This window comes from Melospiza georgiana, chromosome 27, assembly GCF_028018845.1.
Source record: "Melospiza georgiana isolate bMelGeo1 chromosome 27, bMelGeo1.pri, whole genome shotgun sequence".
NCBI lineage: Eukaryota > Metazoa > Chordata > Aves > Passeriformes > Passerellidae > Melospiza > Melospiza georgiana.
This window is the reverse complement of record NC_080456.1, coordinates 5021115-5044028: the sequence shown is the minus strand read 5'-3', so window position 1 is coordinate 5044028 and position 22914 is coordinate 5021115. Positions and strand designations below refer to the sequence as shown.

Here is a 22914-nt window from a genome sequence, read left to right as displayed (position 1 = left end):
CAGAGCAGCAGGGCGGGCGCCCGGGCACCCAGGGGGGCTCCTGATCACAGGGAGAACAAAGCCCCGATTGCAGATGGTCCCGCAAAGCCACCGTCCTCCCCTCTCTCCGTGCGACCCCCGCGGCCCCCCCGCTCCCCTAAATGGTTTAAGGCACCGTCGTTTGAGCAGGCAGGTAAAAACCCACCCGGAGCAGCCCCGACACAAGTCCCTGGAGAGGCAGGAAGCAGCGGGGGGCTCCAGGTTGAAGCAAAGTCCATTATAAATACATAGAAATTCCACAAAATGTTTTCCTCCCTCCTGTCCGTGGGTCTGGCTGCTTTGAGGAGTGTGAGTGGGGCAGCTGCAGGGATGTGCTGCCCGGGATGGGACGGAGGCCAGCAGAGGGCTGCTGGAGTCCTTTGCCAGGAGGTTTGGAAGTGCCGGGAGGAGATCGGGAGCAGTTCACGAATCCTCTGGGACGGCCAAGCAGATACAGGAGTGGCAAGAGGTCAGGAGGGACGTGTGAGGCTCTCCTGGGTGCTCTCCCAGGGGAGAGGAGGTCCTGGTTGAGTCGATGGGACAGGTGGCCCCATTATTCCTGTAGAGTCCCTTGCTCAGGATTTTTATTACACACCAACAAAAAAAAAAAAAAAAAAAGAAAAAAAAAAAAAGAAAAAAAATAAAGAAACAAAAAAGATAAAAAAGAAAAAAAGAGAAAAAAAAAAAAAAGAGAAAAAAAAAGAAAAGAAACTAAAACCCCGAGGTAAAAAACAAATCAGCAATCAGAAGGTGCCTGAGCTGGAGCTGCCTGAGCCCTGCCCTGCCACGAGTCCCTCCTCTGTTCGGAGCTGGGATGTCCTTGCCCGGGCTCTGCTCCTGGCTGTCCCCAGCCTCCCTCTGCAGCCACCTCGGGGGTGTCTCCTCTTCGCCTCCCCCTCGCTCTGGGGGTGCCAAACGCCCGAACCCCGGTGGAGCCGGCTCTGAGGGGTGGCCCAGGGCTCCCCCAGGGAGGCAGGGCTGGCTACATGCGGGAGGACGGGCTGGCCAGCTCGTAGAAGAGCAGGTAGGCATCGCTGCTGCGCACGTGGCTCGAGGACATCGGGGTGACGCTGCAGAGAGGGCAAGGGGACAGCCGTGAGCAGCAGGGATGGGATGCCCCGAGCAGGGGGGGTCCCTGCCCGCTTGTGCCACCCCAGGCTCACCGGGAGTCGTTGAAGGTGTGCCACTCGCTGGACACGGGGCTCTTGCAGTAGGCTGTGTAGTGTCCCCCCATGGTGGTGCCCGAGTGGTTGGAGACGGCGTAGAGGTTGTAAACGGCGTGGTCTGTGGGCAGCAGGGGGGCTGCTCAGCTCTGCTGCCCCTCAAAGTGCCAGCACAGAGCCCCCCACCACGCCAGCAGCTCCAGCATCCCGGATTCTGTGCCTCCCACCCCTCACCTCTCTGCCCCACACCATGCCAGCAGCTCCAGCAGCCCGGATTCTGTGCCTCCCACCCCTCACCCCTGTGCCCCCCACCATGCCAGCAGCACCAGCAGCCTGGATTCTGTGCCACTCATCCCTGTGCCCCACACCATGCCAGCAGCACCAGCAGCCTGGATTCTGTGCCACTCACCCCTGTGCCCCCCACCACGCCAGCAGCTCCAGCAGCCCGGATTCTGTGCCTCCCACCCCTCATCCCTGTGCCCCCCACCATGCCAGCAGCACCAGCAGCCTGGATTCTGTGCCACTCACCCCTGTGCCCCCCATCATGCCAGCAGCACCAGCAGCCTGGATTCTGTGCCACTCACCCCTGTGCCCCCCATCATGCCAGCAGCACCAGCAGCCTGGATTCTGTGCCTCCCATCCCTCACCCCTGTGCCCCCCATCATGCCAGCAGCTCCAGCATCCTGGATTCTGTGCCTCCCACCCCTCACCTCTCTGCCCCACACCATGCCAGCAGCTCCAGCATCCCGGATTCTGTGCCACTCACCCCTGTGCCCCCCATCAAGCCAGCAGCTCCAGCATCCTGGATTCTGTGCCTCCCACCCCTCATCTCTCTGCCCCACACCATGCCAGCAGCACCAGCAGCCTGGATTCTGTGCCACTCACCCCTGTGCCCCCCATCATGCCAGCAGCACCAGCAGCCTGGATTCTGTGCCTCCCATCCCTCACCTCTCTGCCCCCCCCCCATGCCAGCAGCTCCAGCAGCCTGGATTCTGTGCCACTCACCCCTGTGCCCCCCATCATGCCAGCAGCATCAGCAGCCTGGATTCCGTGCCTTCTATCCCTCACCCCTGTGCCCCACACCATGCCAGCAGCACCAGCAGCCTGGATTCTGTGCCCCCCACCCCTCACACCGCTGTCCCCCACCAGCTGGGGACACGAGGGGCACCAGGAGTCCCCAGGAGCTCAGGGCCGGGATTAGAGGCATGCAGGGGACTCACTGCAGCTCTGCGAGGCGAATTCCCGCAGGTCCAGGTCCTTCAGCGGGAAGTTGACGAACGTGGTGAGTTTGCTGCTTCGTATCCTGGACTCGGAGAAGCGCTTCAGGTCTGGAGGGTGACGTCAAGGAGCCAAAGGACAAAGGGGAGCCTGCAATAACCCATCTCTGCCCCCCACAACAGCCCCTGTGCCCATCCCTCTGCCCAAAGGATACGAAGCACCAGGATCTTGGGGAACTTCTGGATGCTGAATTTTTTTGTGCACCTTGTCCTGGCTTTGCAGCGACAACACGTCTGTGGGAGAGAACAGCACAAGCAGGAGGGTGAGGGCACTGCCCACAGTGCTGCCAACACTGGCACAGAGGGGAAGGGGCCCAGCCTGCCATGGGAGCCCCCCTGCCCTGTACCGGTTTCTCGTCTCCATCCAGCACGTCCTCTTTGGTGAAGAGCCGGAGGCAATCCATGAGCGTCACCTCCCCGTAGCCTTTCTGTGGGAGTGCAGTGCTGGTTAGGGACAGGCAGAGTGGGACAGGGGGTGTAGGACAGGGGGTGTGGGATCGCTGGGGCTCCCTCACCTTGGGGATGGGCAGGGACAGGTCCCAGAAGGGGTCGAAGGCTGTGGAGCAGTAGCCGCACTCGCTGCAGGTCAGGGAGCTCTTCAGCTGCCCGACGAAGAGGTCTGGTGGGGTGGGACAGAGCAGGGTGAGAGCCCTGGTTCCCCCCTCGCTGCCAGCCCAGCCCTGTCCTCCCGTCCCCAGCCCTGCTCACCGCTGATGCGGCTGTCCTCCCTCTCCTGGTACCTCCTCCACATCTGCCGGCTCTTCTCGTCGTCACTGCAAGCACGGGGACACAGCAGGCACTGAGCATGGCCCGGGGGACACCACCCCTGCCACCCAGCCCAGAGGGACCTGAGGGGTCACTGTCCCCGGGCTGGCCTTGCGGGCAGTGAACTCCTCTGGGGTTTGTGCGGTGCCAGCACTTACGGGAGGTGATCCAGGGTGTCGGTGCTGGCCCGGGGCCGCACCAGCACGCGGTTCACCTCGCTGTGCAGCCCGTCCAGCAGGAACCGCAGGAACTCCTGTGCATCCTGCTGGCTGCAAGACACGGGGCACGGCCAGTGAGAGGCTGCAGGGGGCTCGGCTCCCCCCACCACCCTGCAGCCACCCCCCCTTACTTGTAGCCGACGAAGCGCGGGGCGTATCTCTGGATCTGCGTCTTGAACTCGGAGGGGCTCACGCTCTCGTTGGGGGACGAGGTCCAGAGCAGCTGAATCAGCTTTGCAAACTCTGCAGGCAGAGAGGCGGCTCAGCAGAGGAGGTGGCACGGCCATGTCCCCACGGGGACAGCTCAGGGGTCTCACAGCCTGATCCTCCACTTGGGGCAGCCCAAGGAGGAGCGTGGAGCTCCGGGTGGGGGTCCCGCAGGACGTGGGGTGTGGCAGGGATGTGCCGCAGGGATTGCTGCAGGGATTGCTGCAGGGAAGCCCCCGCAGTCCCCGGGGCCGGGCAGTTACCTGACATGAGCGCCGTGCGCATGCGGCTGTTGTTGTTGAGGTCCCGCAGGTACTGGTTCTGCAGGCAGTAATCCCGCAGCTCCTTGGTGTTGCTCAGGCACTGCAGGATGGAGTTCATGAAGCACTGGGGGAGGCAGAAGAGAAAACCATGGCAACGGGAAGCAGAGGGAGGCAGGCCATGGCAGGGGGACACCTGGGCTGGGCACAGGACAGGGGAAGCGCCGTGGGGAGAGGGGTGCAGGGAGCTGCCAGGGTGAGGTGAAGGCACAGGGCTCCCCCTGCCCCACAGGTGTGAGCCACAGGCCCGGGGACACACTCACCGTGTTGCCGAGGTTCCGCAGGCCGGTCAGCCCCTGCACGGCCTTGGAGCTCTGCAGAGAGAGGGAACAGTGCTGGGAGGGTGGCGGGCTGGCCATGCCTGTGGGCAGCCCAGCGAGGCCATGGTGCCACAGAGCTGCCTGTGCAGCAGGCCCTCAGGCGCAAGGAGAGGCCCCATCCCGCTGTGACATCATGGGCAGAGCTGGCACCGAGCAGCTCTCTGGGCCAAGAGCCTGGTGACAAACCACGGCTGGCCTGCCCCGTCCTGCTGGCCCAGGACTATGCTCAGGGCTCAAAGTTCTCCCTGCCTGGCAATGCCTTTGCCCCATGCCCTGGATTGCAGGTCAGGCTGGCACCCAGGCTGCCTGCCCTGGGGACACCGGGGCATGGCAGTGCCCTGTGCCTGTCCCACGCTGCAGGAGGAGCACAGTGCCCTGTCGCTGCGTGCCTGCCTCGTGCCAGGTGTCCATCCCCTCCAGGACACCCTGCACGAGCGCAGCCCAGACTTTGGCATAGCTGTCTTGCAGGATAAAGTCCACCTGGGAAAGTGCAAGCCCAGCCCAGGGAACAGGGCTGTGTGCCCAGTGGTGCCTTCCCAGCCCTGGCTGTGCTGCACCTGTGCCATGGGGTGACAATTCCAGGTGCTCCAGGCGCTCCCTGAGCCGGGGAAAGCAAAGATGGGCGGCTGGATGCTGGGGCTGGGAACCATCGTCACTCTTTGCTGGAGAGACCAAGAGCACAGAGGGGTTTAGGGGTGTCAGGATGCTGGTGGGGGGCACTGGTGGGAGCCCAGGGGTCCTGCTCCCAGCCCTGCACTGGGGGGCAGCAGGATGAGCCTCCCCAGAGCAGGGTGGGGGTCTGACAGGGCCAGGCTGCTGCTGGTGCTCTCCAGATGCCCAGGGTTTAAGGATCCTTAGGCAAACGCCCCAGCTGCCCACCTGAGGCTTGAGGAGGAGGAGAGGAGGCGAGAGGAGGGGAGGGGGCCCAGCAGCTCCGAAATAGCAGCAGCTGGTGTGTGTGTGGGAGGTGCTGAGCACCCAGCCCTGACAGCAGCCCAAAATAACCCAGATCCAGTTACATGTGCTCCTTAGCGACGGCGCAGGCATCACCCACCGCGGCAGGCACCGGCACCAGCGGGGACCCGGCCGCCCTGCGTGGGCACGCGTGGCTCTGACCGGCTGCCCCCGGTGCCATCGGGTGTCCCCGCAGTGCCCAGAGCGCAGGGATGTCCCCAGATGTGGCTGCCCAAGTGACAGGGGGCTGTCCAAAAGTGCCAGGCGCCTTCTTGGGCTGGGGGCAGGCTCAGCTGGGCACAGGGTGCCAGCAGGATGTGACAGGTCAGTGCCACGCCACGGCTGGAGGAGCTGGGCTGGCTCTGGTCCCTGTGCAGATGGCGGCAGGAGAGGTGGGCCGGTGTCCCAGCAGCCTACATCCATCCCTTGGAGGATGTGAGCCCCAAGGCCCTGCTCGTGTCCCCACCACTACCCCAGGGAAGGTCACGGTGCCAGGGGTGAGCAGCAACCCCCAGGAGCTGCCCCAGTGTGCCCCAGCCATCCCCACCAGGACGGGCTTGTCCAGTTGCCCTGGTTGGGCAGCTCCTGCCCTGTGCCAGGAGGGACCGGCCAGTCCTGCCCATGTGGGTGCAAACCTCCCCACAGATCCTGCATTCCCCCGCAGCCAGGTCCCAGGCTGTCCTCCCAGAGCCTGGAACAACCCCAGGGGAGGGCTGGGGCTGGGCAGGGGGTGTCAGGTGCTCCCCTAGCCTGGCACAAGCCCTGTGTGCACCGAGGTGTTATTTCCCCCTCTGGATTTCCCTCCCCTGGGTGACTCAACTCCAGCTAATCCCCCTCTCCCGTACAGGGCTTTATCTAGGACACGACATGCTCAGAGGCGCTGAAGGAGAGCTGGCTCACGCGGCTCGGCTGGGGACTCCCCGAGGCTGCACCGCAGGACGGGGACAAGGGACAGGCGGTGGGGACAAGGGACAAGATCCTCACCGTCCTGCCCCATCCTGGTCCACATGCCAGGAGCCTGTTGGGGCAGCAGGAGAACCAGAGCAGCCAGACTTACATAAGTGCTCAGACCTTGCCCTCCTTGCCCCTTGCTCTGCCATCCCTGCAGGAGAGATCTGTCCCGGCGCTGTGGCCCTGGGGACAGCCAAGCTCACTCCCATGGCACTGCCAAGGGGCTCAGCGTGGCCAGCAGACCCTTCCTTGTGGTGGGACACGGGGACCTGGCCAAGGTCACCGCAAGGACAGGGCTGGGAGAGGAACCCAGGTGTCCTGACACGTGCAGTCCACCTGCTCCGTGCCACCCTGTGGGACACGGGGACACGCCGTCCCCACGGGCAGCCGGGAGGGCACCCACCCCCTGCCACCCCATCCTCGGGCACGGGGCATGGCACAGCGCACTCCACGCTCCCCAGGGCGGGCAGGGGGTGCCCCTTCTCTGCCCCCAAGCCGGGGCATGGGGGCTGCAGGCATCTCGTACCTTGGTCTTGTTGAGGACGAGCCCGACGAAGGTGGAGACCAGCAGGGACCCTGGCATGGAGGCGCGGGGCCGCAGGTCCTTGTGAAGGTCGGGGAGCGCGGGGGGCTCCTCGGGCAGCGTCACCGTGTACGAGTCCCTCATGGTGGCCCCGGCGGGCACCGCAGGACGGCGGGGAGCAGCTGGGGGCAGCGGGGAGCCAGGGGGCACCGGCCGGGCTGCCCGGGGCCGGCTGCAGGCGGGGGCGCGGGGTCAGGCGCGGAGCCCCCCGTGCTGGGCGTGCGGGGCCGGAGCCGGTGCCGGCTGCGGGGCTGACGGCACCTGAGCGCCTCTGACATCAAATGGGTGGAGAGGCGGCAGCCGGGCTCGGTGACGGCTCGGTGACGGCTCGGTGACGGCCAGCCCCCGCGCACCGCGTGGTACAGCGCGCCCGGAGCCAGGGGGGCCCGCGAGGGGCGGCTCTGCCCCGGGGACACGCTCCGGAACGGGGCGGCGACACCGGCCCGGCCCCGGGGGGCTGCGGGGGGACAGCGGTGCCCTCTCGGCATCTCTGCCTGCGGGGCTGCCGCACCCCGACACCGGCACCGTGCGCGCACCGCGGGGGCAATGGGCAATGGGGAGAGGCGGCAGCCGGAGCAGCGCCTGCCCCCCCAGCGCTCCCCCCTGCTCGCAGCTCGGCGTGCCCAGCGCTGGTGGCACCGGCTGTCCGGCCCTGGGCACGCTGTGCTCCGGACAGCCACTGGGCAGGGAGCAGGGATCCCTAACTGGGGGTTAGTCGCCAAAATTGCCGGGGTAAAAGTGGGACAGCCCCACAGCATGAGGGTGCAGGCGATGCCTGTAGCCAGAGAGGGGCTGCGGGCTGTCACACCGGGCTGTGGGGCTCTGGGCATGTGCCTTTCCTGCAGTGCCAATGCCAGGTTCCCAGGCAGTGACATTTTGGGCTTCCCCCCTCTTTAGGGGCTGCATTAGCGCTGAGCTCAGGGGATATTTCAGTGCCTTGAGCTGGGGAAAAACTCCCCGCAATTCCTACGTGGAGCAAAGACCCCACCTGGCGTCTCCCCTCGGTAAACTGAGGCACGGCACGGGCAGGGCTCCAGCTCTTCTCCTGCAGCAAGGGCAGATGCGGGGACTGGCAGGGAGCCCGGCTGTCCTGCGTCCTCGTCCTGCGTCTCCCGCTGCTTCACCCCTCTGACCGCGGCAGGACGAGCGCCGGAGCCCTGCGCCTGCCGTGCATGCCCAGGTGTTTCTCTGCCTGCTCAGGGAAATTTCCATGGGCAACCAGGGCAGGGAGTGGGGCTGGGCTGCTCTGACAGAGCCACAGCCTCCAACCTCACCGAGAGGGCTCTGACAGAGCCTCCTTTCCTCCTCTGGAGCCCCCAAAACACCCTCATCCAGAGGCAGGGGCTGCTGGATCCTGCTGGCTGCAGATGCAGCCTCTCTGTCAAGCAGCGGAGGGGCTGGCTGGGGACGGAGGGAGGGGAGGGAGGAAGGCAGGGAGACTATTTTTGGCACCAGCAAAAATATCTGAGGAGGCATCTTGCAGCGTTATTCATCTGCAGGGCTCTTTTGCATCACAACGGGAGGGCTGTCGTAACCGCGGCCTGCGCGTGCTCACACGTGTGTACATGTACACACCCCGCGCTGTGTACGGCGTACACACACGGGGACACGGTGTGCACGGCGGGGCACACGCCCTCCTGCCCTGCCTGGGTGCCCTGCCGTGCCCAGGGGTACAGCCTGGGCTTCTAGGCTGGGGCACGGCTCTCCAAAATCCTCCAACCCTGGGCCTCCAGGCTGTGGCACAGCTCCCCAAAATCCAGGTCTCTTGCCATCCTGCCTGGCAGTGCAGGTGGTACCACGCGGGCAGGATGGGCACAGCCAGCCCTGAGCACTGTGCAGGGAGCTGGGGCAGCTCTCCCCATGAGGATGCACCGTGCTGGCTGAGCCGGTTCCATGGCAAGAGGGCGGTTCAGCCACATCCCGTGTTCGACCTCGTGTCCCAGTGACATCGAGTGCCCTGGGCTAAGGACCAAATTCCCCTCCAGCCAGAGAGCAGCGCGCAGGCTCTGAGGGCGAGGCTGGAGCGGGAGAGAGAAGGGGACACCCGGTGGGATGGCATCACCCAGAGCAGGTCCCTGCCCTCAGCTGGCCCCTCTGCAGCGGTGACCTTCTGCCGCGGGCAGAGGTTGCCACAGGCCCGGTTGGCACCGCGGCAGCAGGCAGGGCCAGCCAGCACTGGCTGCGGGCCAGGGACGTCAGCTGCTCAGGATGGGACTGCGGAGAGCTGCCGGCGTTTTGTGGGTGGCCCTGGCCTTCTGACCCTATGTACACCCAGGGTGGTTAATGGGCCGGCACAGCCCCAGTCCTGCCCCTCACCACACTGCCCTTCCCAGGAGCCAGCACAGCTCCAGTCCTGCCCCTCACCACACTGCCCTTCCCAGGAGCCAGCACGGCCCTGCAGCTCTGCAGGCACAGCCCCCTGCTGAAATCACACCTTCACACACTTCCCTTTGCCCACAGGGTAAACTGAGGCACAAAGTGATGGTGAGGGTAGGGACACACAGAGACACCCTCACTGCTGGCTGCAAGCCCCTCTGCACGGCGGTTTCCCTGGTGCAGAGGCGGGAGGCAGCGATGGAAAAAGGGACGGGAGGAGGCGTGGGGCCAGCGTCGCTGTGGCCTGGCTGCGTCAGGAGCGGGTGCTGCTGACACTGCCCTCGGGGCTGGGCAGTGGGGCAGAACGGATGGCAGCTCCGGGGCTGCAGCCTGCGCTTGTTTCCGGCACCTGGCACGGCCACAGGCAGCCAGCTCTGGTTTACGACCGGGACATTTGTGTCCCGGCTTGGGAAAGAGAGGGAATAAACCACAGCAATGGAAAATAGCAGGTGTGCCCATCAAAGCACCAAGGAAACCTAAGCCAGTGTCACTGACCTGGCCTGCCCTGGCATGGGTGTCTGTCCCAGCGCCCTCTGCCACCTTTGCCACCCATCAGCCTAGGCTGGGTTCATGTGCAGACTGTGGGCTGGGACTTGCACAGTCCCTGCTGCCCCACAGGAGCAGGCTGGCACCCCACACAGCAATGTGTGGGCACATGGGGTGGGAACACTGCAGTGTAAAGCAGTGCTGGCTTTAGCGAGAGCCGCCAGTGGCTGCAGCAGCTGCTGGATCCCCCCTTGGAGCCCCCCAGCAGGGCCTGGTGTGGGAGGGGGAGGCAGGAATTCCCTTCCACAGCACTGATCCTCCACTGCCCTGACTCCCCAACCCGCTCCCTCACCCCAGGACTGGGGGCCAGGCACAAGGCAGGTGGGCACAGGGGGTCCCACACCACGGCAGGGCACTGCTGAAGGTGGTTCTGTGGGGGAAGGCACTGGGGAAGGGGCACAGAGAGGGATGTGGGAACACTGGCTTCAAATGGAAAAAATGCTGGGGGATTCTTTTCTGCCTCCCTGCGAGCAGGACTGGATTTCTCGTGGTTCGGCGGAGGGCGGTGGGACAGAGAGGCAGGGAAGCAAAGGGCAGGTGAGACCATGGGGGAATGGAGGGTGACTGGAAAGACAGCGGGAGACAATGCAGGCAGAGCCTGGCCAGATCTTGGAAGGAAACCTGAGTGGAAAATTACCAGGCTGCTCCCCTGCACGGGCTGAGTGTGCGGTGCCTGCTCCCGGCCCAGGCTGGGGCTCTGGGGACACTGCAGCACTGATGGGGACACGGGGCACCGAGTACCTGCCAGCACGCGTGGGTGGTACTGCCATGGGGAACCCCTGGTGCCACACAGGCTGGGGCACAGAGCCCCAAACTGGCAGCAGTGGATGGTGCCAGGGAGCTGGCATCGCTGGGCACCGAGTCACTGTGGCAGAGCCAGCACCAGCCAAACCAGCTGTCCCAGCAGGATGAGTGCCCAGGCTGCTCATGTCACCTTCCCTATCTGGGATGAGGCAGCAGGAAATCCTCGTCAGCCCCTCATGGGAGCCATCACCTGCTGTCACATGCATGCAGAAAGTGCAGCGGGCACAATCCTGGGCACAGGCTGATCCTGCCACCTTGGGGAGGTGCCCCTCAGAGGACACCCGCCCGCCCTCACACGGCTGCCTCAGCAGCTCCAGCAGGGACTGCTGTGCCAGCAAGGGCATCTCAGAGGGTCACACACGGAAACCGAGGCACGGAGCAGCACACCCAGGTTCCCAGGCAGAGTTTGAGTGCCTGGGGCTCCTCAGCTCGCCGCAAGCACATCCCACATCCCTCCCCATCACGGCTGTGTCCCCCACCCCAGGCAGCCCCGCGTACCGTGGGGTCCTGCGCGGACACATCGCAGCGCTCATCGCTCCTCTCACAGGGCTGGCTGGCACAGCGGGTGCCCGACGGCGGCAGGGTGGCCTGAGAGGGGCTGAGGTGGCCGGCGGAGAGGCTGCCATGGTGGCTTTTCCTCCCGTAGCTCTCCAGGTAGCCACAGACGTAGTCGGAGTGGATGGCAGCCTGGTAGAGACCCTGCAGGTTGCCGTGCTCCGGCCGGGCGCGGGTGCTGAGCGCGCCGGCCGCGGGCAGGTAGGCGCTGTCTGAGGTGTGCAGCCCCGAGAACTCCCGTGCCAGGTCCGAGTGGCTGACGGATTTGTGGCGGCTGAGGGGCGCCGCGGAGGGCAGGTAGCCCGTGGGGCTGCCGCTGAAGGTGTAGCAGGCGCCCCCGCTGAGCCCGCGCTGCGGCTGCGTGCGCAGGTACGAGGGGCTCAGGCGGATGCTGGGGTCGGGGTACAGCCGGCCGCTGTCGTAGCCAGAGGTGGGGGACAGCCCCCCAGCGTGGTGGTAGCGGGGGGAGGGCAGGTAGCTGGCTTTGAAGCCGATTTTGTCGCTGTCGGCGTAGGCGGTGGGCAGGGTGGATCCATAGGAGCTGTAGGAGCTGTAGCCGCCGGGCGCTTTGCTGTAGGTGCTCTCGGCGTAGCGCGAGGAGTCCACGTAGCGCTTCAGGGTGGAGGAGAGCTGGGACATGCTGCAGGCTGGGGCTCGGCACGCTGTCCTGGAGGCATCGGCTGCAAGGGAAGAGCTCAGGGGTCAATTCCACAGGCCCCGGTCAGCACAACACCAGCTCCCACCCAGCAGCTCCTGCCTCCCCTGGAGATTCTGGCAGACTGAGGGCATCCAGGGGCTGTTGGTGACAGTGTGGCCATGGCTCCTGCCAACTGCCAGCCTTCCTGGAGAGCCTGAGACAGCAGGACCTGGCTGGCACTGCCACCCCCATGCCCCCGGGCACCTCAAACCACAGGAGGGAACCCAGGGCACAGCCAGAATCACCCAACATCCCCGTCAGCAGCCACCTCTGCCCCAGCCCTGGCATCCCTGCCACACCATCCTGTGACTGTCCCACTCTTGGGCCTGGAGAGATATCCCCAGTGGCCTGGTCACAGGATGATGCTCAGGCCCAGCTCTGGCTGAGACAGGCAGCTGGGATGGGCTGACCCAGTCAGCACCTTCCCTTGGTTACTCACAGGGAGTGCTGGGGCTTGGCAAGGGGCTGGCACTTCAGTGAGAGGGAAACTGAGGCAAGGTCAGCATCTGAGCGGCTTTCCTGTCTCCCCGCCATGGCCGTGCCCCCTGTGCCCCCATCAGTAATTCAAACCGAGAGTCCTCCTGGTGAGGTGGCAGCCGTGCCCCTGCCAGCCGGGCACAGCCAGCACTCGGTGCCCACAGAGAGCTGGTGGCTCCCGCACAGGGCAGGAGAGGAGCACACAGAGACAGGGACAGAGGCCCCCAGAGCCAAGCCAGAGCAGGGACAGGGCACTGTGGCAGCCAGCAGCCCCCAAACACGGGCTGCCAGGAGCTGGAGGAGAGTGTGCCCTCAGCACCCCGGCTGGCAGGCTGATGGCTGGATCCCTACCTGTGCTGGGGCTGTGGGTGCCACTGGGGCAGGCAGGACCCAGCCGAGCTCCTCTGCCCTGGCGCTGCTGGTGCTCAGCTCCCGGGGTGGCTGCTGTCCCTTCCCTGGCAGGACAGTGGCTCATGTGGCTCCGAGAGTCTCCAGTCACCCGGGAGATGACCCTGATTCAGAGGCTTTTCCCAGCCCAGCCGGGGCGGGCTCTGGCCCAGCTCCAAGCCAGGAGGTGCCAGAGTCTGTGCCTGGCCCGTCCCTCGCAGCACCGAGGGTGTACCCAGGCTTGGGGACGGGCACTGATCGTGGCACGAGGGTCACTGCCAGCCTGGCCCTGGGGGGCACAGCCTCCTGCTCAAAACCCCGCAGGCTCAGCGTGGAAACGCCCCGGGAATGATTCTAGGAGGGGGTGCTGAGAGACAGCAGCCAGCCCCCGTGGGCTCCTGGCGGGCAGCCTGGCTTTACAGCCAGGTTACTGCCCAGGGAACAGCCATCCCACCCTGCAGAAGGAAATATTTACAAGCAGCAGCGAGGTGGAGCGCACAGACCTGTTTGGGGACGGAGGCTGAAGGGTGAATAATCTGCTCCCGGGCAAGGGAGCTACGAAACACCCGGCTCGGCTCTCCCCAGCCTGGCCGAGGACGCCCTCACCAGGAGCGGGGCTCTGCCAGTCAGGATTTGACATGGACAGTGGGGAATTTCGCTCACAGGGAGTGGGACCCCAGCCAAGAGACTGGCACTCGAGCGCCAGGATGGGAATGACGGAGCCCCTGGGCTCCCAGGGAGCAGCACATGCCTGGCTGCCTGCCCTGCTGGGGCACGGAGCAGCCTGGCACAGCGACTGCCCCTGCTCTCCATCCTCCTCGCCAGCAGAGATGATCTTGGTTTGGGACAGTGCCAGCACAGCCCCACGCCATCGTCCCCTGCCAGGTGCCCACGCTCTCTCCTGGCACCAGCAGCATCAGGAGAGCGCCAGGTTGGGGAGAGGAGGGCAGCAGGAGCTCCTGGCAGCAGGACAGGTCTCCAATGGCAGCACCTGCCCTGGGGATGCGGAGCAGCCGATGGAGGGATGCAGGGTCAGGAGCCAGCACCGGCCCAGACACGGGAGCTATCCCATTCCTTGGGAAGAGAGGCCTTACCATGGAGGAATGTCACATCTGCCAGGCTTGCCTGTGCTTCCAGGTCCCCGTGTCACATCCGAGCGGACCCCAGGGCGGCGGGAGAGCGGAGCGTGCCAGGAGCCAGAGGAGCTGAGGGGGTGTGAGAAAACCCCGGTTCCTCCCAGCGCTTCCTGGGCTGCCTGGCCCCTCCCTGCCCGTCATTGTGCTGAGCTTTCCTGCTGCCTGGCAAAGCCCTGGGGCCGGCACGGCTGAGTCAGGCCTCCTGCACCCTCATCATCCTCCCGGGCTGTCAGGGGAAGCTGAGGCACAGGAATGTCCGGTCTGCGCTCACGGGGCCGGGCAGGAGAGGCGCCACCACATGGCAGAGGGACACCTAGGGGCTCCTCGGGGCACTGGGGAGTCCTGCCCTGGCACTTCCCTGGGAATCTCTGCTCAAAGTGAGGAGGCAAACCCTTCGCTCTGAAGGCAGAGAAGCAGAGCCCTGCTCTGTCCCCAGCTGCTGTCCTGCCCGTGCCCAGTGGCAGGTGTCCCCTCTGTCCTGCCCGTGCCTGGTGCCAGCTGTCCCCCTCGGTGGCCACGGAGCCCCAGAGCGGGCTCAGCTCAGCTTACACAGCGCTGGCACCATCCGAGGTGTCACAGCACAGCTGCTTCTCGCTTACGCAGGCTCGGAGCTGTGTCCCCTGTCCCCTGAGACACAATGTCCCAGCCTGGAGGTTACGTGGGAGCTCCCAGGACTCTGCCGTGGTGGAGGCACAGAGGAGACCCTGTGTGAGGCACTTTGCACGCTTCAGGGTACGAGTGCTTTGGGGTCGAGGGGCTCTGTGTCCAGCTGAGTGGGGTGGGACAGCCTCCTGCCCATTCCCCAAGGGAAACGAGGCACAGAATCCTCCCGGTGTCCAATTCCTTCTAAGAAGGGTGACCCCAAGCAGCCCTGGGGGGAATGTGCCACAAAATATTTGCTCCCTGGAAGGGACTGGAGCGACCCTTGTTGACAGATGGGGACTGCAGTGCCTCTGTCACAGCCCAGCTCCTGCGTTGCCCCCCACCATTCCCACCCCCCAAAGTGACAGGCCCTGCCCGAGGTGACTCACCCAGCAGGAACCAGCCTGACCAGGGCCCTTCCCTGGGCCTGAGAACCCCCCAGCTCACCCCACATGGCCAAGAGTCACCGCCCCGGCCCCGCTCTGTGCTGCTGACACATCCCCACCCTGCTGCAGAACCTGCTGCTCCCGGGCAGCAAAACCCGAACCCACTGGGGACCCTGACGTAAGACCCGGGGCATGAGTTACTGCTTTGAGGTCTGTGGGTGGCAAAAAAAAGAAGGGACCCTCAGGCAGGTGCCCTGCCCACGCCGGGGGACGAGGAGGGTGCCGAGGAGGGCGCAAAGCCAGGATTTGGTGTGTGAACTCGGAACCTTCTCCCTGGAGAGAAACCTCTCCCCCGAAGGAAGAGGGGGACACCTTTGTCTGTCTCCGTGTCCCCCTCCCCGGGGCGCTGTCCCCACCTGCACTCACCTGCATGTGGCGCGGGTGGCCGATGGCTGCTCAGGGCACGGCGAGGGGCGACCAGCCAGGCATTTGGTGATGCCCTTGGGCTGCTCCTACCTCCTTGGGGAGCTTCAGAGGCGGGCGATGCGGAGATGGGCAGCAGCCGAGCCCTTCGCAGGGGACAGGAGACCCCCGGCTCAGCCCCTCCACCCGGGGAGGGAGCGCAGTGGCCGGAGGGGGCCGAGCCCGAGGGCTGTGGGGCCGCGTAAAAACACCACGGCAGAAATTCAGGGCTCAGGTTACCAGCCAGATAAATATAGTGTCTTTATCTGACCTCACAGGGCGCTGAAATGCTCCTCTCGCATTCCAGCTTGGGGAGGCTTAAAGGGGACGCGAACCTGGGGGGGCTGGTGGCCCATGGCAAGGGGGTGGCCCGAGGGGAGGCTGCGGGGGCAGCGGGGGCTCTGGCGATGGAGGAGGAGGACTGAGGGTAAGCGTGAGGAAGGGAGAGATTTGGGGAGGGAGATCGAGGTCCAGGAGGGAAAGGATGGAGGGAGGGTTAAGGGAGGGAGCCGGCGGTGGGGACACGACTTGGTGTGTGGAGGGTAAGGGAGGCACAAAAAGGGGTGGTCGTGGCTGCCAGCAAGGTCTGGAGTAGAGAATCAGGGTGAGAGGAGGAGCTGGATTGGGTTTTGCCCCCCTTGGGGTGAAACGTAGGGAGAAGAGCCCCCTAAACCTTCAGCAAAGCTGGGCATGGGGCAGCTGGCACGGCGTGACCACCCCTCGTGGATCCATGGGGACGCCTGACCCGCCCAGGCTACGGCACCTGCGTGGCCGTGACTCAGCGAGCACCTGCCGGGGATAATGGGAGGGATGTAATTAGGGTGGCATCTTCCTCCCTCCCTCCCGTCTGGCTCCAGCCCTTAAACAGGGAGGGACGCGTCGGGGCGTTGCTCTGGGAGGTGGCGCAGGGTCACCAATGGTGTTAGGGGGTGGTGGCAGGCTGCTGCTCGTGACTCCTGCTGCCAGGGCAGCATCCTGACCCTGGGCAGGGCAGTGTGTGGCCGCTCCAGAGGACACGGGAGCCCTTGGCAGCCCCCCAGGCAGAGTGTGGGCACGGGGGCTCCAGCAGGACCCTGGTGTGACGGGCACAGGAGCTTTGGGACAAGTGGCCCCCTCCCATGTCCACTTCCATCCCTGGCAATTCTCTCCCCAGAGGATGGATGGGCCAGGACCAGACCTGGTCTCCTGCCACCACCGTGGGCAGTAGGTGGCCTCTGGGATGGACTGGGGGTTTAGGGACAGGGATGGGGACAAAGGGTCTGGGTGCAGGGTGCCACACTCCAGGGAGTTGCTCTGCCCAGGAAAGTCGAGTCTTGCCTCTCTGCCTGCTTCTCTCCCGCAGGTAGTGGGGTGCTGGAGGCACAGGGGGGATGCCTGGGGGGCTGCACCCCTCAGCAGGTCCTGGTGCCCAGCCCCACACAGCCCCCATCCCCACCGCCGCACACACGGGCGCCCGTGGCTCCAACACACAACCTAGGTAGGGTTTTTATTGTGCAGACAGAGGAACACTCCTGGATGGTAAGGTGGTTTTTTTTGTTGTTGTTGTTGTTGCTTTTCATAAGGTTCTTTTTTCCCACTTTTTTTCCTTTTCCCTTAACAGAATTTCTTTGACGACAAGCTGTGGAAACAACTACAAATGTTCACAAAAAAATGAGACTCGAGCCGCGTCCGCGCTCTGCCGCTGGGTTCTGCACCTGCCCTGGCGCTCACCAGCACGCCCAGGGCGCTGGGCACAGCCAGGCCTCAGCTGGGCACGGCCTCAGCAGCACTAGACAGCAAGCAAGCAGGCAGGGGTGGGCAGGGGATGGGCACGGGGGTCGGAAGCAGCTCTGGAGAGGAGCAAGGAGTGGGGAGCAGCTGCTGCGTATTGCTCTCAGCCGTGGCTGCACGGGTGGCACAGCTGGGGTTCACCCCGTGCACCTGGATGCTCCTGCCTGCCTCTTCCTTTCCCTGTGCCCTCCCCTGGGTGAGGCTCCTCGGGGTCCCGTGGGCATCTGGGCAGCCCTGGGCTGGCAGATCTGAGCTGTGCTGGCCATCCCTGTCCCCGCTCTCGCCAACCCCTGGCACCATCCTGGCCTTACCGAGGTTGTGGGCTGCCCTTCTGTCCTTTGCTGCTCTTAAAGGGAGACAGGGAAATGCTGGAAGGGAGGAGGGAGAAGGGAGGGGGAACACGGGCTCCTCCCAGGAGCACGGTGGGATTGGAGGAAGACTGCTCTGCCTCTCCATGAGGAAGGACTGGGGTCCCCAGATGTTGCCTTAGGGAAGACAAGGTGCCGGTGCAGGGAAGTCCCTATGGGGTCACACTCCCAGAGGGGAACCCCCTCCCCACCAGCCATCCTGGCTGCAGCTCTGAGGGTCCTGGGGAGGGCAGTGGGGCTGTGGCTAGCTCAGAGAGGCTCTGCTTGCCTCCACTGGTGCTGGCAGCAATTCTCTCGTCACAGCTAAGGGCTGGTCCCCAGGGAGAGCGAGTGGTGTCTGGCTCGGGCAGCCCAAAGGTACCAGGTGCTGTCTGGAGGAGGCCTCACTTCCAGCTCAGCTGTAAGAAACAGATCAGGAAAAACTTGTTGCCAAAGCACATTTGCACTGAGCCCGTCCCCAGGGCCCCAGAGGAGCCCTAAGGAGGCAGAGGGGGTTCATGGTGTCTCCTAGATCTGTTCGCCTCTCTCCCCCCATCCTGCCAGGCCCAGCAGTATCCCATGGCTCCCCTGCTCACTGAGACAGGAGTAATTTATTGCCCTCTCCCAGCCGTGGCAGCTCAGGTTGAGAGGAGCAGGGTGAGGAATCAGTCACCTGGCTGGCAGGCAGGGTGGGTGGGGGACACCAGGAGCCCTGTCACCTCCAGGGGCCACGGGCACAGCACCCACCACGGGCACAGCACCCACCACGGGCACCCTCCGCATGCTCTCACATCACCCCTCTCTCTTACCTGCCAATCCAGCTGTCTTTCCCCAGTTGGGAACAGGCAAACCCCAAGAGTTAAAGGGATGGGACAAGCGAGGCTGAGGCCTCCAGTGCTCCCAGCACAAGCAAACCAGCCAGCCTGCGGAGCGGGGAGGCGCCATGGGAGAAGCAACGCTGCCTAGCAGAGCCACCATGCTTCGGAGCGGGGCGCGTGTGCGTGGGATGGTGAGCCTCGGCACGGGACGGTGGTTAGCGTTAATATACGGCTAAATAGAGATAACACAGAGAGGTTTCACGGCTTCCAGACGCTTCAGCTTCTCTTTTCCAGGGGCTGCGAGGAAGGCGGGGTGGCTGGGGTGCTCGGTGTGTGCGTGCGTGTGTGTGCGAGCGCTGGGAGTGTGTGTGTGCTTCGCCTTTCACAGGGACACGAAGTCCACGGCTTGCAGGAGAGGCAGGGAAAGGAGCAGCAGCAGGAGCCACGAGGTGTTCTGGATCAGGAGGCTGAAGCCGGCGCATTTCTCCAGTTTGTCTGTGAGGAGGAGGAATGGGGAGGGAGAGAAGAGAGGCAATGAAATCCCTCAGGAATGGGGCTCAGGCTGGGAGTTCTAATGGTACTGCAACACAGCTTCTTGCCTTTGCTCTGTCCCAGAAATGCAGCACGCCCCATCCTGGCCTGTTTCCCTCCCAGTGTGTAGTAGCAAATATTTTTTGGGACCCTGAGAAGCATAACCCTGCCTGTGCCTGACTGAGGTGACAAGTGGATGGGCACCAGGTGAGACAAAGTTCTGCATATAGAGGACTGCTCCTGCGTGCTGTAGTGTGAAGGATCCCCACTGTCCTCTCTATGGGAGGATACCTAGGCAATGTGCCCGAGGTGGGACCCAAGAGAGGCAGGAAAAGTGCTGTGAGATGGGCTAGATTGAGTCCCACCTGAAGGGCATGTAAGGGTCAGGACATATTTATGGAGCTCAGGGAGTTGTGGTGCTCTCTGCTGGCCCTGCCAAGCCAATGAGTAGGTGGGAAGGGCTGAGGCCAGGTGCCCCTGCCTGTCTCACCTTTGATAACAGTGATGTTCTTTATCTGATTGCCAGTGTAGTCGTTGGTGGCCCTCAGCTCGCACATGTAGATGCCCTCATCGCTGGTGGTGAAGCTCTGCAGGTGGAGGCACACCAGGTTCTTGTGCATGGTGACGTTGGCTCGGCTCCGGTAGATGTTCTCGGAGACGCTGATGGTGCTGTGGATGACGTGCTTCCTGTTGTCCTTGGTGATGCTGAACTCGTAGGTCAGGGGGTTGTCGGTTTTGTTCTCGTAGCGACAGTCCACGCGCAGGTTCTGGCCCAGCAGGCAGGCACTCAGGTCCTTGATCATCTGGCAGTGGGCAGCCTGGAGGACTGGGAGAGGCACGAGGGTGTTGGGCAGGGAACAGTGCGCTCCGGGGAGGCCCAGGCAGCCTCCAGGCCGCTCCGGGCTGAGCAGGGAGCAGGGAGGGATGTACCTGTCAGGATGACAGCGATGCCCACGGTGGGGTTCATCTTGCTGCTGAGGTGCCCGGTGGGGGCTGTCTCTGAGAGGGGAACCTGGGCAGGGGGAGAGAGAGGCAGTCAGCCAGGCCACTGCCCCATGGGTGTGGGCACTCGGTGGTGCAGGCTGCCCTTCCTGCACAGACGATGCTGCAGCGTCTGCTCCTCCTCACCAGTGTCTGATTCACTGCACGGAGCTGGCGCTGCAGCCCGCTGGGGAATCAGGCACTGTGTGTCTGCCCAGCATCACTTTGCACATCCCCAGGCAATGCCCCATCCACACGTTGTTTTCCCTGCCCAGATCCCCCCAGCAGACATTAAATGAGCATGGCCAGACCTGCAGCAAGGCCTGCATGTCCAGCCTCCTCCCCTTTCTGCCCCATGGCCAGCCAAGGTTTGGACAGGTGAAACCAGGCTGCAATCCAGTGCCTGCACACCTTGACCAGAGGTCTGTGGCTCACGGTGAGGGGGCTGCCAGCTGAGGGACCCTCTCTGGGGGCCAGTGGGCGCCTGCCCTGCCAGTCCTCCAGCAGCTCCAGCGGGTGAGCTCAGCAAGGATGAGTCATTGCGATGCAGTGAGGGAAAGGGGCCAAGAGCAGCGAGGAAGAGGGACACAGCAGCTGGACAGCGAGCCAAGCCCGCTGAGGGATGGCATGAAGCCTCCAGGAGCTGAACTCAGCCTGCCTGGCCACGGGATGGAAAGGGTTCGGGTGGCACCATGCGCTGTCTGGGTCCCTGCCCAGTGCCTGCCTTTCTCCAGGCTGTGTGTGTGGGTAAGGGGCCCGTGATGTGCCATCCAAACAGCAGGGCTGCTGATTCCAGCCGGCCCAACGCAGCCACAAGGAATCAATTAAAGCTTTGCAGCCTGGCCAAGCGGCCGCGTGGGGAATCCAGCCGCAGACATGCGGAACGGAGGGACAGCGTGGGGCAGCAGCGAGGCAGCAGCCGGGCTGAAGGACGCACCAAGCATCCTGCAGTCAGCGCTCAGGCTGGCCATGTAGGGCCAGGTCCAAGAGGGGGAGCTGACTAACCAGCCCTTCGTGACTCCAGGCTGGCAGAGGGGACAACAGACCCTCAGTTTGCTCCCTCTGAGCCTGGCAAAGCATCCAGGGAAGAGCTAGGAATTGCCTGTACCACAGCCAGCTGCATTTTTCTATTTCGCAATTTTTGTGTGTTTCATATAACGTTCTGAAAGGAAATACCAAACCCATTTGCTCACCCTGAAGCTCTAAAAAATCTCTTTATCCAGAACCCTAACGCTTGGCCAGGAAGAAAAATTCCCTTCTCTCTGATCTTGACAATCGAGAGGTTGCCAATGGGGTAAATGCTTGAACCTCTGCATTCCTAGGAACTGTCCCTCTGTCCCTTGCTTTGTCATTTCCCAGCACCAATCTGCTCCCTTTTAAATGTCCTGGGACACTATCTAGGTCATCGCCTGGCTTTCCTCCAGGAAATCCATGCAAAGAAGCTCCCAGAGAGCAGGTTTTCCTCCCATCTATGTGCCCAAACACTCAGATTTTCCAGGCTCTGGGTGGATAGCCCTTGGACCCCTGTTCTCCTGCCAGCAGCGCTGGGAGCAGAGCAAGCCAGGTAACGCTCACTCCTGAGGGGTCCCAGGTGATCCCAGGGGTTTGGCGTAGGGACAGCGCTCAGGGGGACAGCGGCATTCGAGGGGCTTCACTCTTAGAGGGCAAAGTCCCAACCTGCTCAGGGTCACACCATGGAGGTACCTACCCCCTGTGCCCACCAGCGTCACAGGCTCAGGGTGACAAGCGAGCTGCGGGGATGGGGATGGGGACGGGGACGTGCAGAGCCGGGCTGGTGGGCTGCGGGAACGCAGAGCCGCAGGAGCCTGGCCGTGCCGGGGGGTGGCTGCCAGCAAAGGGGGCGCACGGGGACGCGGCGCGCAGGGAAAAGCGATGGGGCGACCCTCGAGAGGGGCAGGAGGGCTCGGGCTGGGCGAGCCCCCCCCTGCAGCAGCGCGGAGCGGGAGCGCGGCTGCGGTGCGGGCGTGCGCGGGGGCGCGCCCACCGGGAATGCCGCAGTCCCGAGCCGAGGGTGGGGGGCACCGGCACCGGCGGGGGGCGAGAAGCTGAGCCCGCGCCCTCCTCCAGCGCGCTCCGTCCGGCCGAGCATCCCCCGGGCGAGGGGCGAGGTGTCCCCGGTGCCACCGCCGCGGCCGCGGAGCCTCCCCCGCCCGCAGCCCCGCGCCGTGCCCCGAGCCCGGCGGCCGCTCCCGGCCCCGCAGCGTGCGGGGCGCTCGGTGCCTACCTGCGGGCGCTGTCCGGTGCTGCCCGCTGCCTGCGGGGCTGCCGGCGCTGTCCGGGGCTGCCCGGCGGGCTGTGGGCGCGGCGCTCCCGCAGTCTGGGCAGGGCTGGGCGGGCGGACCCAGCGAATGGGGACCGGGAGGCGTCACTGAGGCTCGGCCCCCGGCCCTGCGGCGGGGGGCGGTGCGGGGGGGCCCTGCCTCTGCGGGACTCGGACGCCCCCGCCCCGGACAAGGGGCGCGCACTGATGCGGAAGGTGCGGCTCGCCCCCTTTATGTTCCCCGGGAAGGGCGACGCATCCCCATCGCCATGGGAACATCATTTTGCGGAAGAGCTGCCAGCCCTCATCTTCCCCGGCGGCGTGGGAGGTGTTTTGCTGGGAAAGGAGGATGGTTGGGAAGGGGAAAAGGAGCTTGGTGTGGGCTTTGCTGAGGAGGGGGCACGTACCATCTTCTGCCACCAAATGAGTGCAGCTCAGGTGCTCCAAGAGGCCACTCTGCACCAGGTCACCACAGGTCTCCTCCATGTGGGAAATCGCTGTGAATCAATGATTCACAATGCTGAATCAAAGAATCGCACAATCATTTAATTTGGGAGGGATCTTTAACACCATCGAGTCCAACTGCTAACCCAATACTGCCAAATCCACTGCTAAGCCATGGCCCCAAGTGTCACATCTACAGCCTCTCTCTGTGATGGCCCTGGACACAGACCTTCAGTTCTTGGCCCGGGTCTGGTGACAATGAGGACACAACAAGGTTTTGCTCCCCACAGGCTCCCATCAGCATGTTTGGGAAGGGGATAAGCAGAGCTGCTTCTGCCCAGGCAAAATGGCTTTGGAACCAGAAAGCAGCCTGGGACAAGCCCTCTTCCCTGCTCTTTGGCAAGGTCATGACAGCAGAGGAAGGCAGCAGCAGGGAGCTGTTTTCCCTGTGAGTTTGGGTCCAGAGCTATCCCAGGAAGGCACAGACACACAGGATGG

The 22914-nt window shown here is 64.3% G+C and overlaps 2 protein-coding genes across 4 annotated transcripts; both read right to left on the bottom strand.

Annotated features, from left to right (window-relative positions):
* Positions 1 to 910: 910 nt before the first annotated feature.
* On the bottom strand, positions 911 to 11696 carry USP2 (ubiquitin specific peptidase 2). Of its 2 annotated transcripts, none has more exons than XM_058041200.1 (12): positions 11001 to 11696; positions 4232 to 4282; positions 3912 to 4035; positions 3573 to 3684; positions 3382 to 3492; positions 3167 to 3231; positions 2974 to 3077; positions 2806 to 2886; positions 2614 to 2692; positions 2402 to 2509; positions 1182 to 1302; positions 911 to 1088 (listed from the first exon to the last, which is right to left on the bottom strand). In XM_058041200.1, the coding sequence occupies exons 1-12, from the start codon at positions 11694 to 11696 to the stop codon at positions 1001 to 1003; spliced, it is 1740 nt and encodes a 579-aa protein (XP_057897183.1). In that variant the 3' UTR covers positions 911 to 1000. The 2 variants fall into 2 exon arrangements, with proteins under 2 accessions (XP_057897183.1, XP_057897184.1); XM_058041201.1 differs by lacking the exon at positions 11001 to 11696 and adding an exon at positions 6720 to 6927.
* A 5008-nt stretch (positions 11697 to 16704) lies between these two features.
* On the bottom strand, positions 16705 to 22045 carry THY1 (Thy-1 cell surface antigen). Of its 2 annotated transcripts, XR_009115621.1 has the most exons (5): positions 21937 to 22045; positions 19641 to 19722; positions 19201 to 19536; positions 18171 to 18674; positions 16705 to 17780 (listed from the first exon to the last, which is right to left on the bottom strand). XR_009115621.1 is itself a non-coding variant. In XM_058041195.1 (4 exons), the coding sequence occupies exons 2-4, from the start codon at positions 19675 to 19677 to the stop codon at positions 18562 to 18564; spliced, it is 486 nt and encodes a 161-aa protein (XP_057897178.1). In that variant the 5' UTR covers positions 19678 to 19722; positions 21937 to 22045; the 3' UTR covers positions 16705 to 18561. The 2 variants fall into 2 exon arrangements, 1 of the variants encoding a protein (XP_057897178.1); XM_058041195.1 differs by having other exon boundaries at positions 16705 to 18674.
* Between the last annotated feature and the right edge of the window lie 869 nt (positions 22046 to 22914).

What these genes read in the sequence shown, in the direction of transcription:
- USP2 (XM_058041200.1), bottom strand. Translation starts at nt 11,696, where the DNA reads ATGTCCCAGCTCTCCTCCACCCTGAAGCGCTACGTGGACTCCTCGCGC. An exon ending in CCCCAAGATCCTGGTGCTTC is followed by an intron (nt 2,510 to 2,613) that starts GTATCCTTTGGG and finishes GTCACCCTCCAG; the next exon opens with ACCTGAAGCGCTTCTCCGAG. An exon ending in CACACCTTCAACGACTCCCG is followed by an intron (nt 1,089 to 1,181) that starts GTGAGCCTGGGG and finishes CCCTCTCTGCAG; the next exon opens with CGTCACCCCGATGTCCTCGA.
- THY1 (XM_058041195.1), bottom strand. Translation starts at nt 19,677, where the DNA reads ATGAACCCCACCGTGGGCATCGCTGTCATCCTGACAG. An exon ending in CATCGCTGTCATCCTGACAG is followed by an intron (nt 19,537 to 19,640) that starts GTACATCCCTCC and finishes TGCCTCTCCCAG; the next exon opens with TCCTCCAGGCTGCCCACTGC. An exon ending in GAACATCACTGTTATCAAAG is followed by an intron (nt 18,675 to 19,200) that starts GTGAGACAGGCA and finishes TCCTCCTCACAG; the next exon opens with ACAAACTGGAGAAATGCGCC.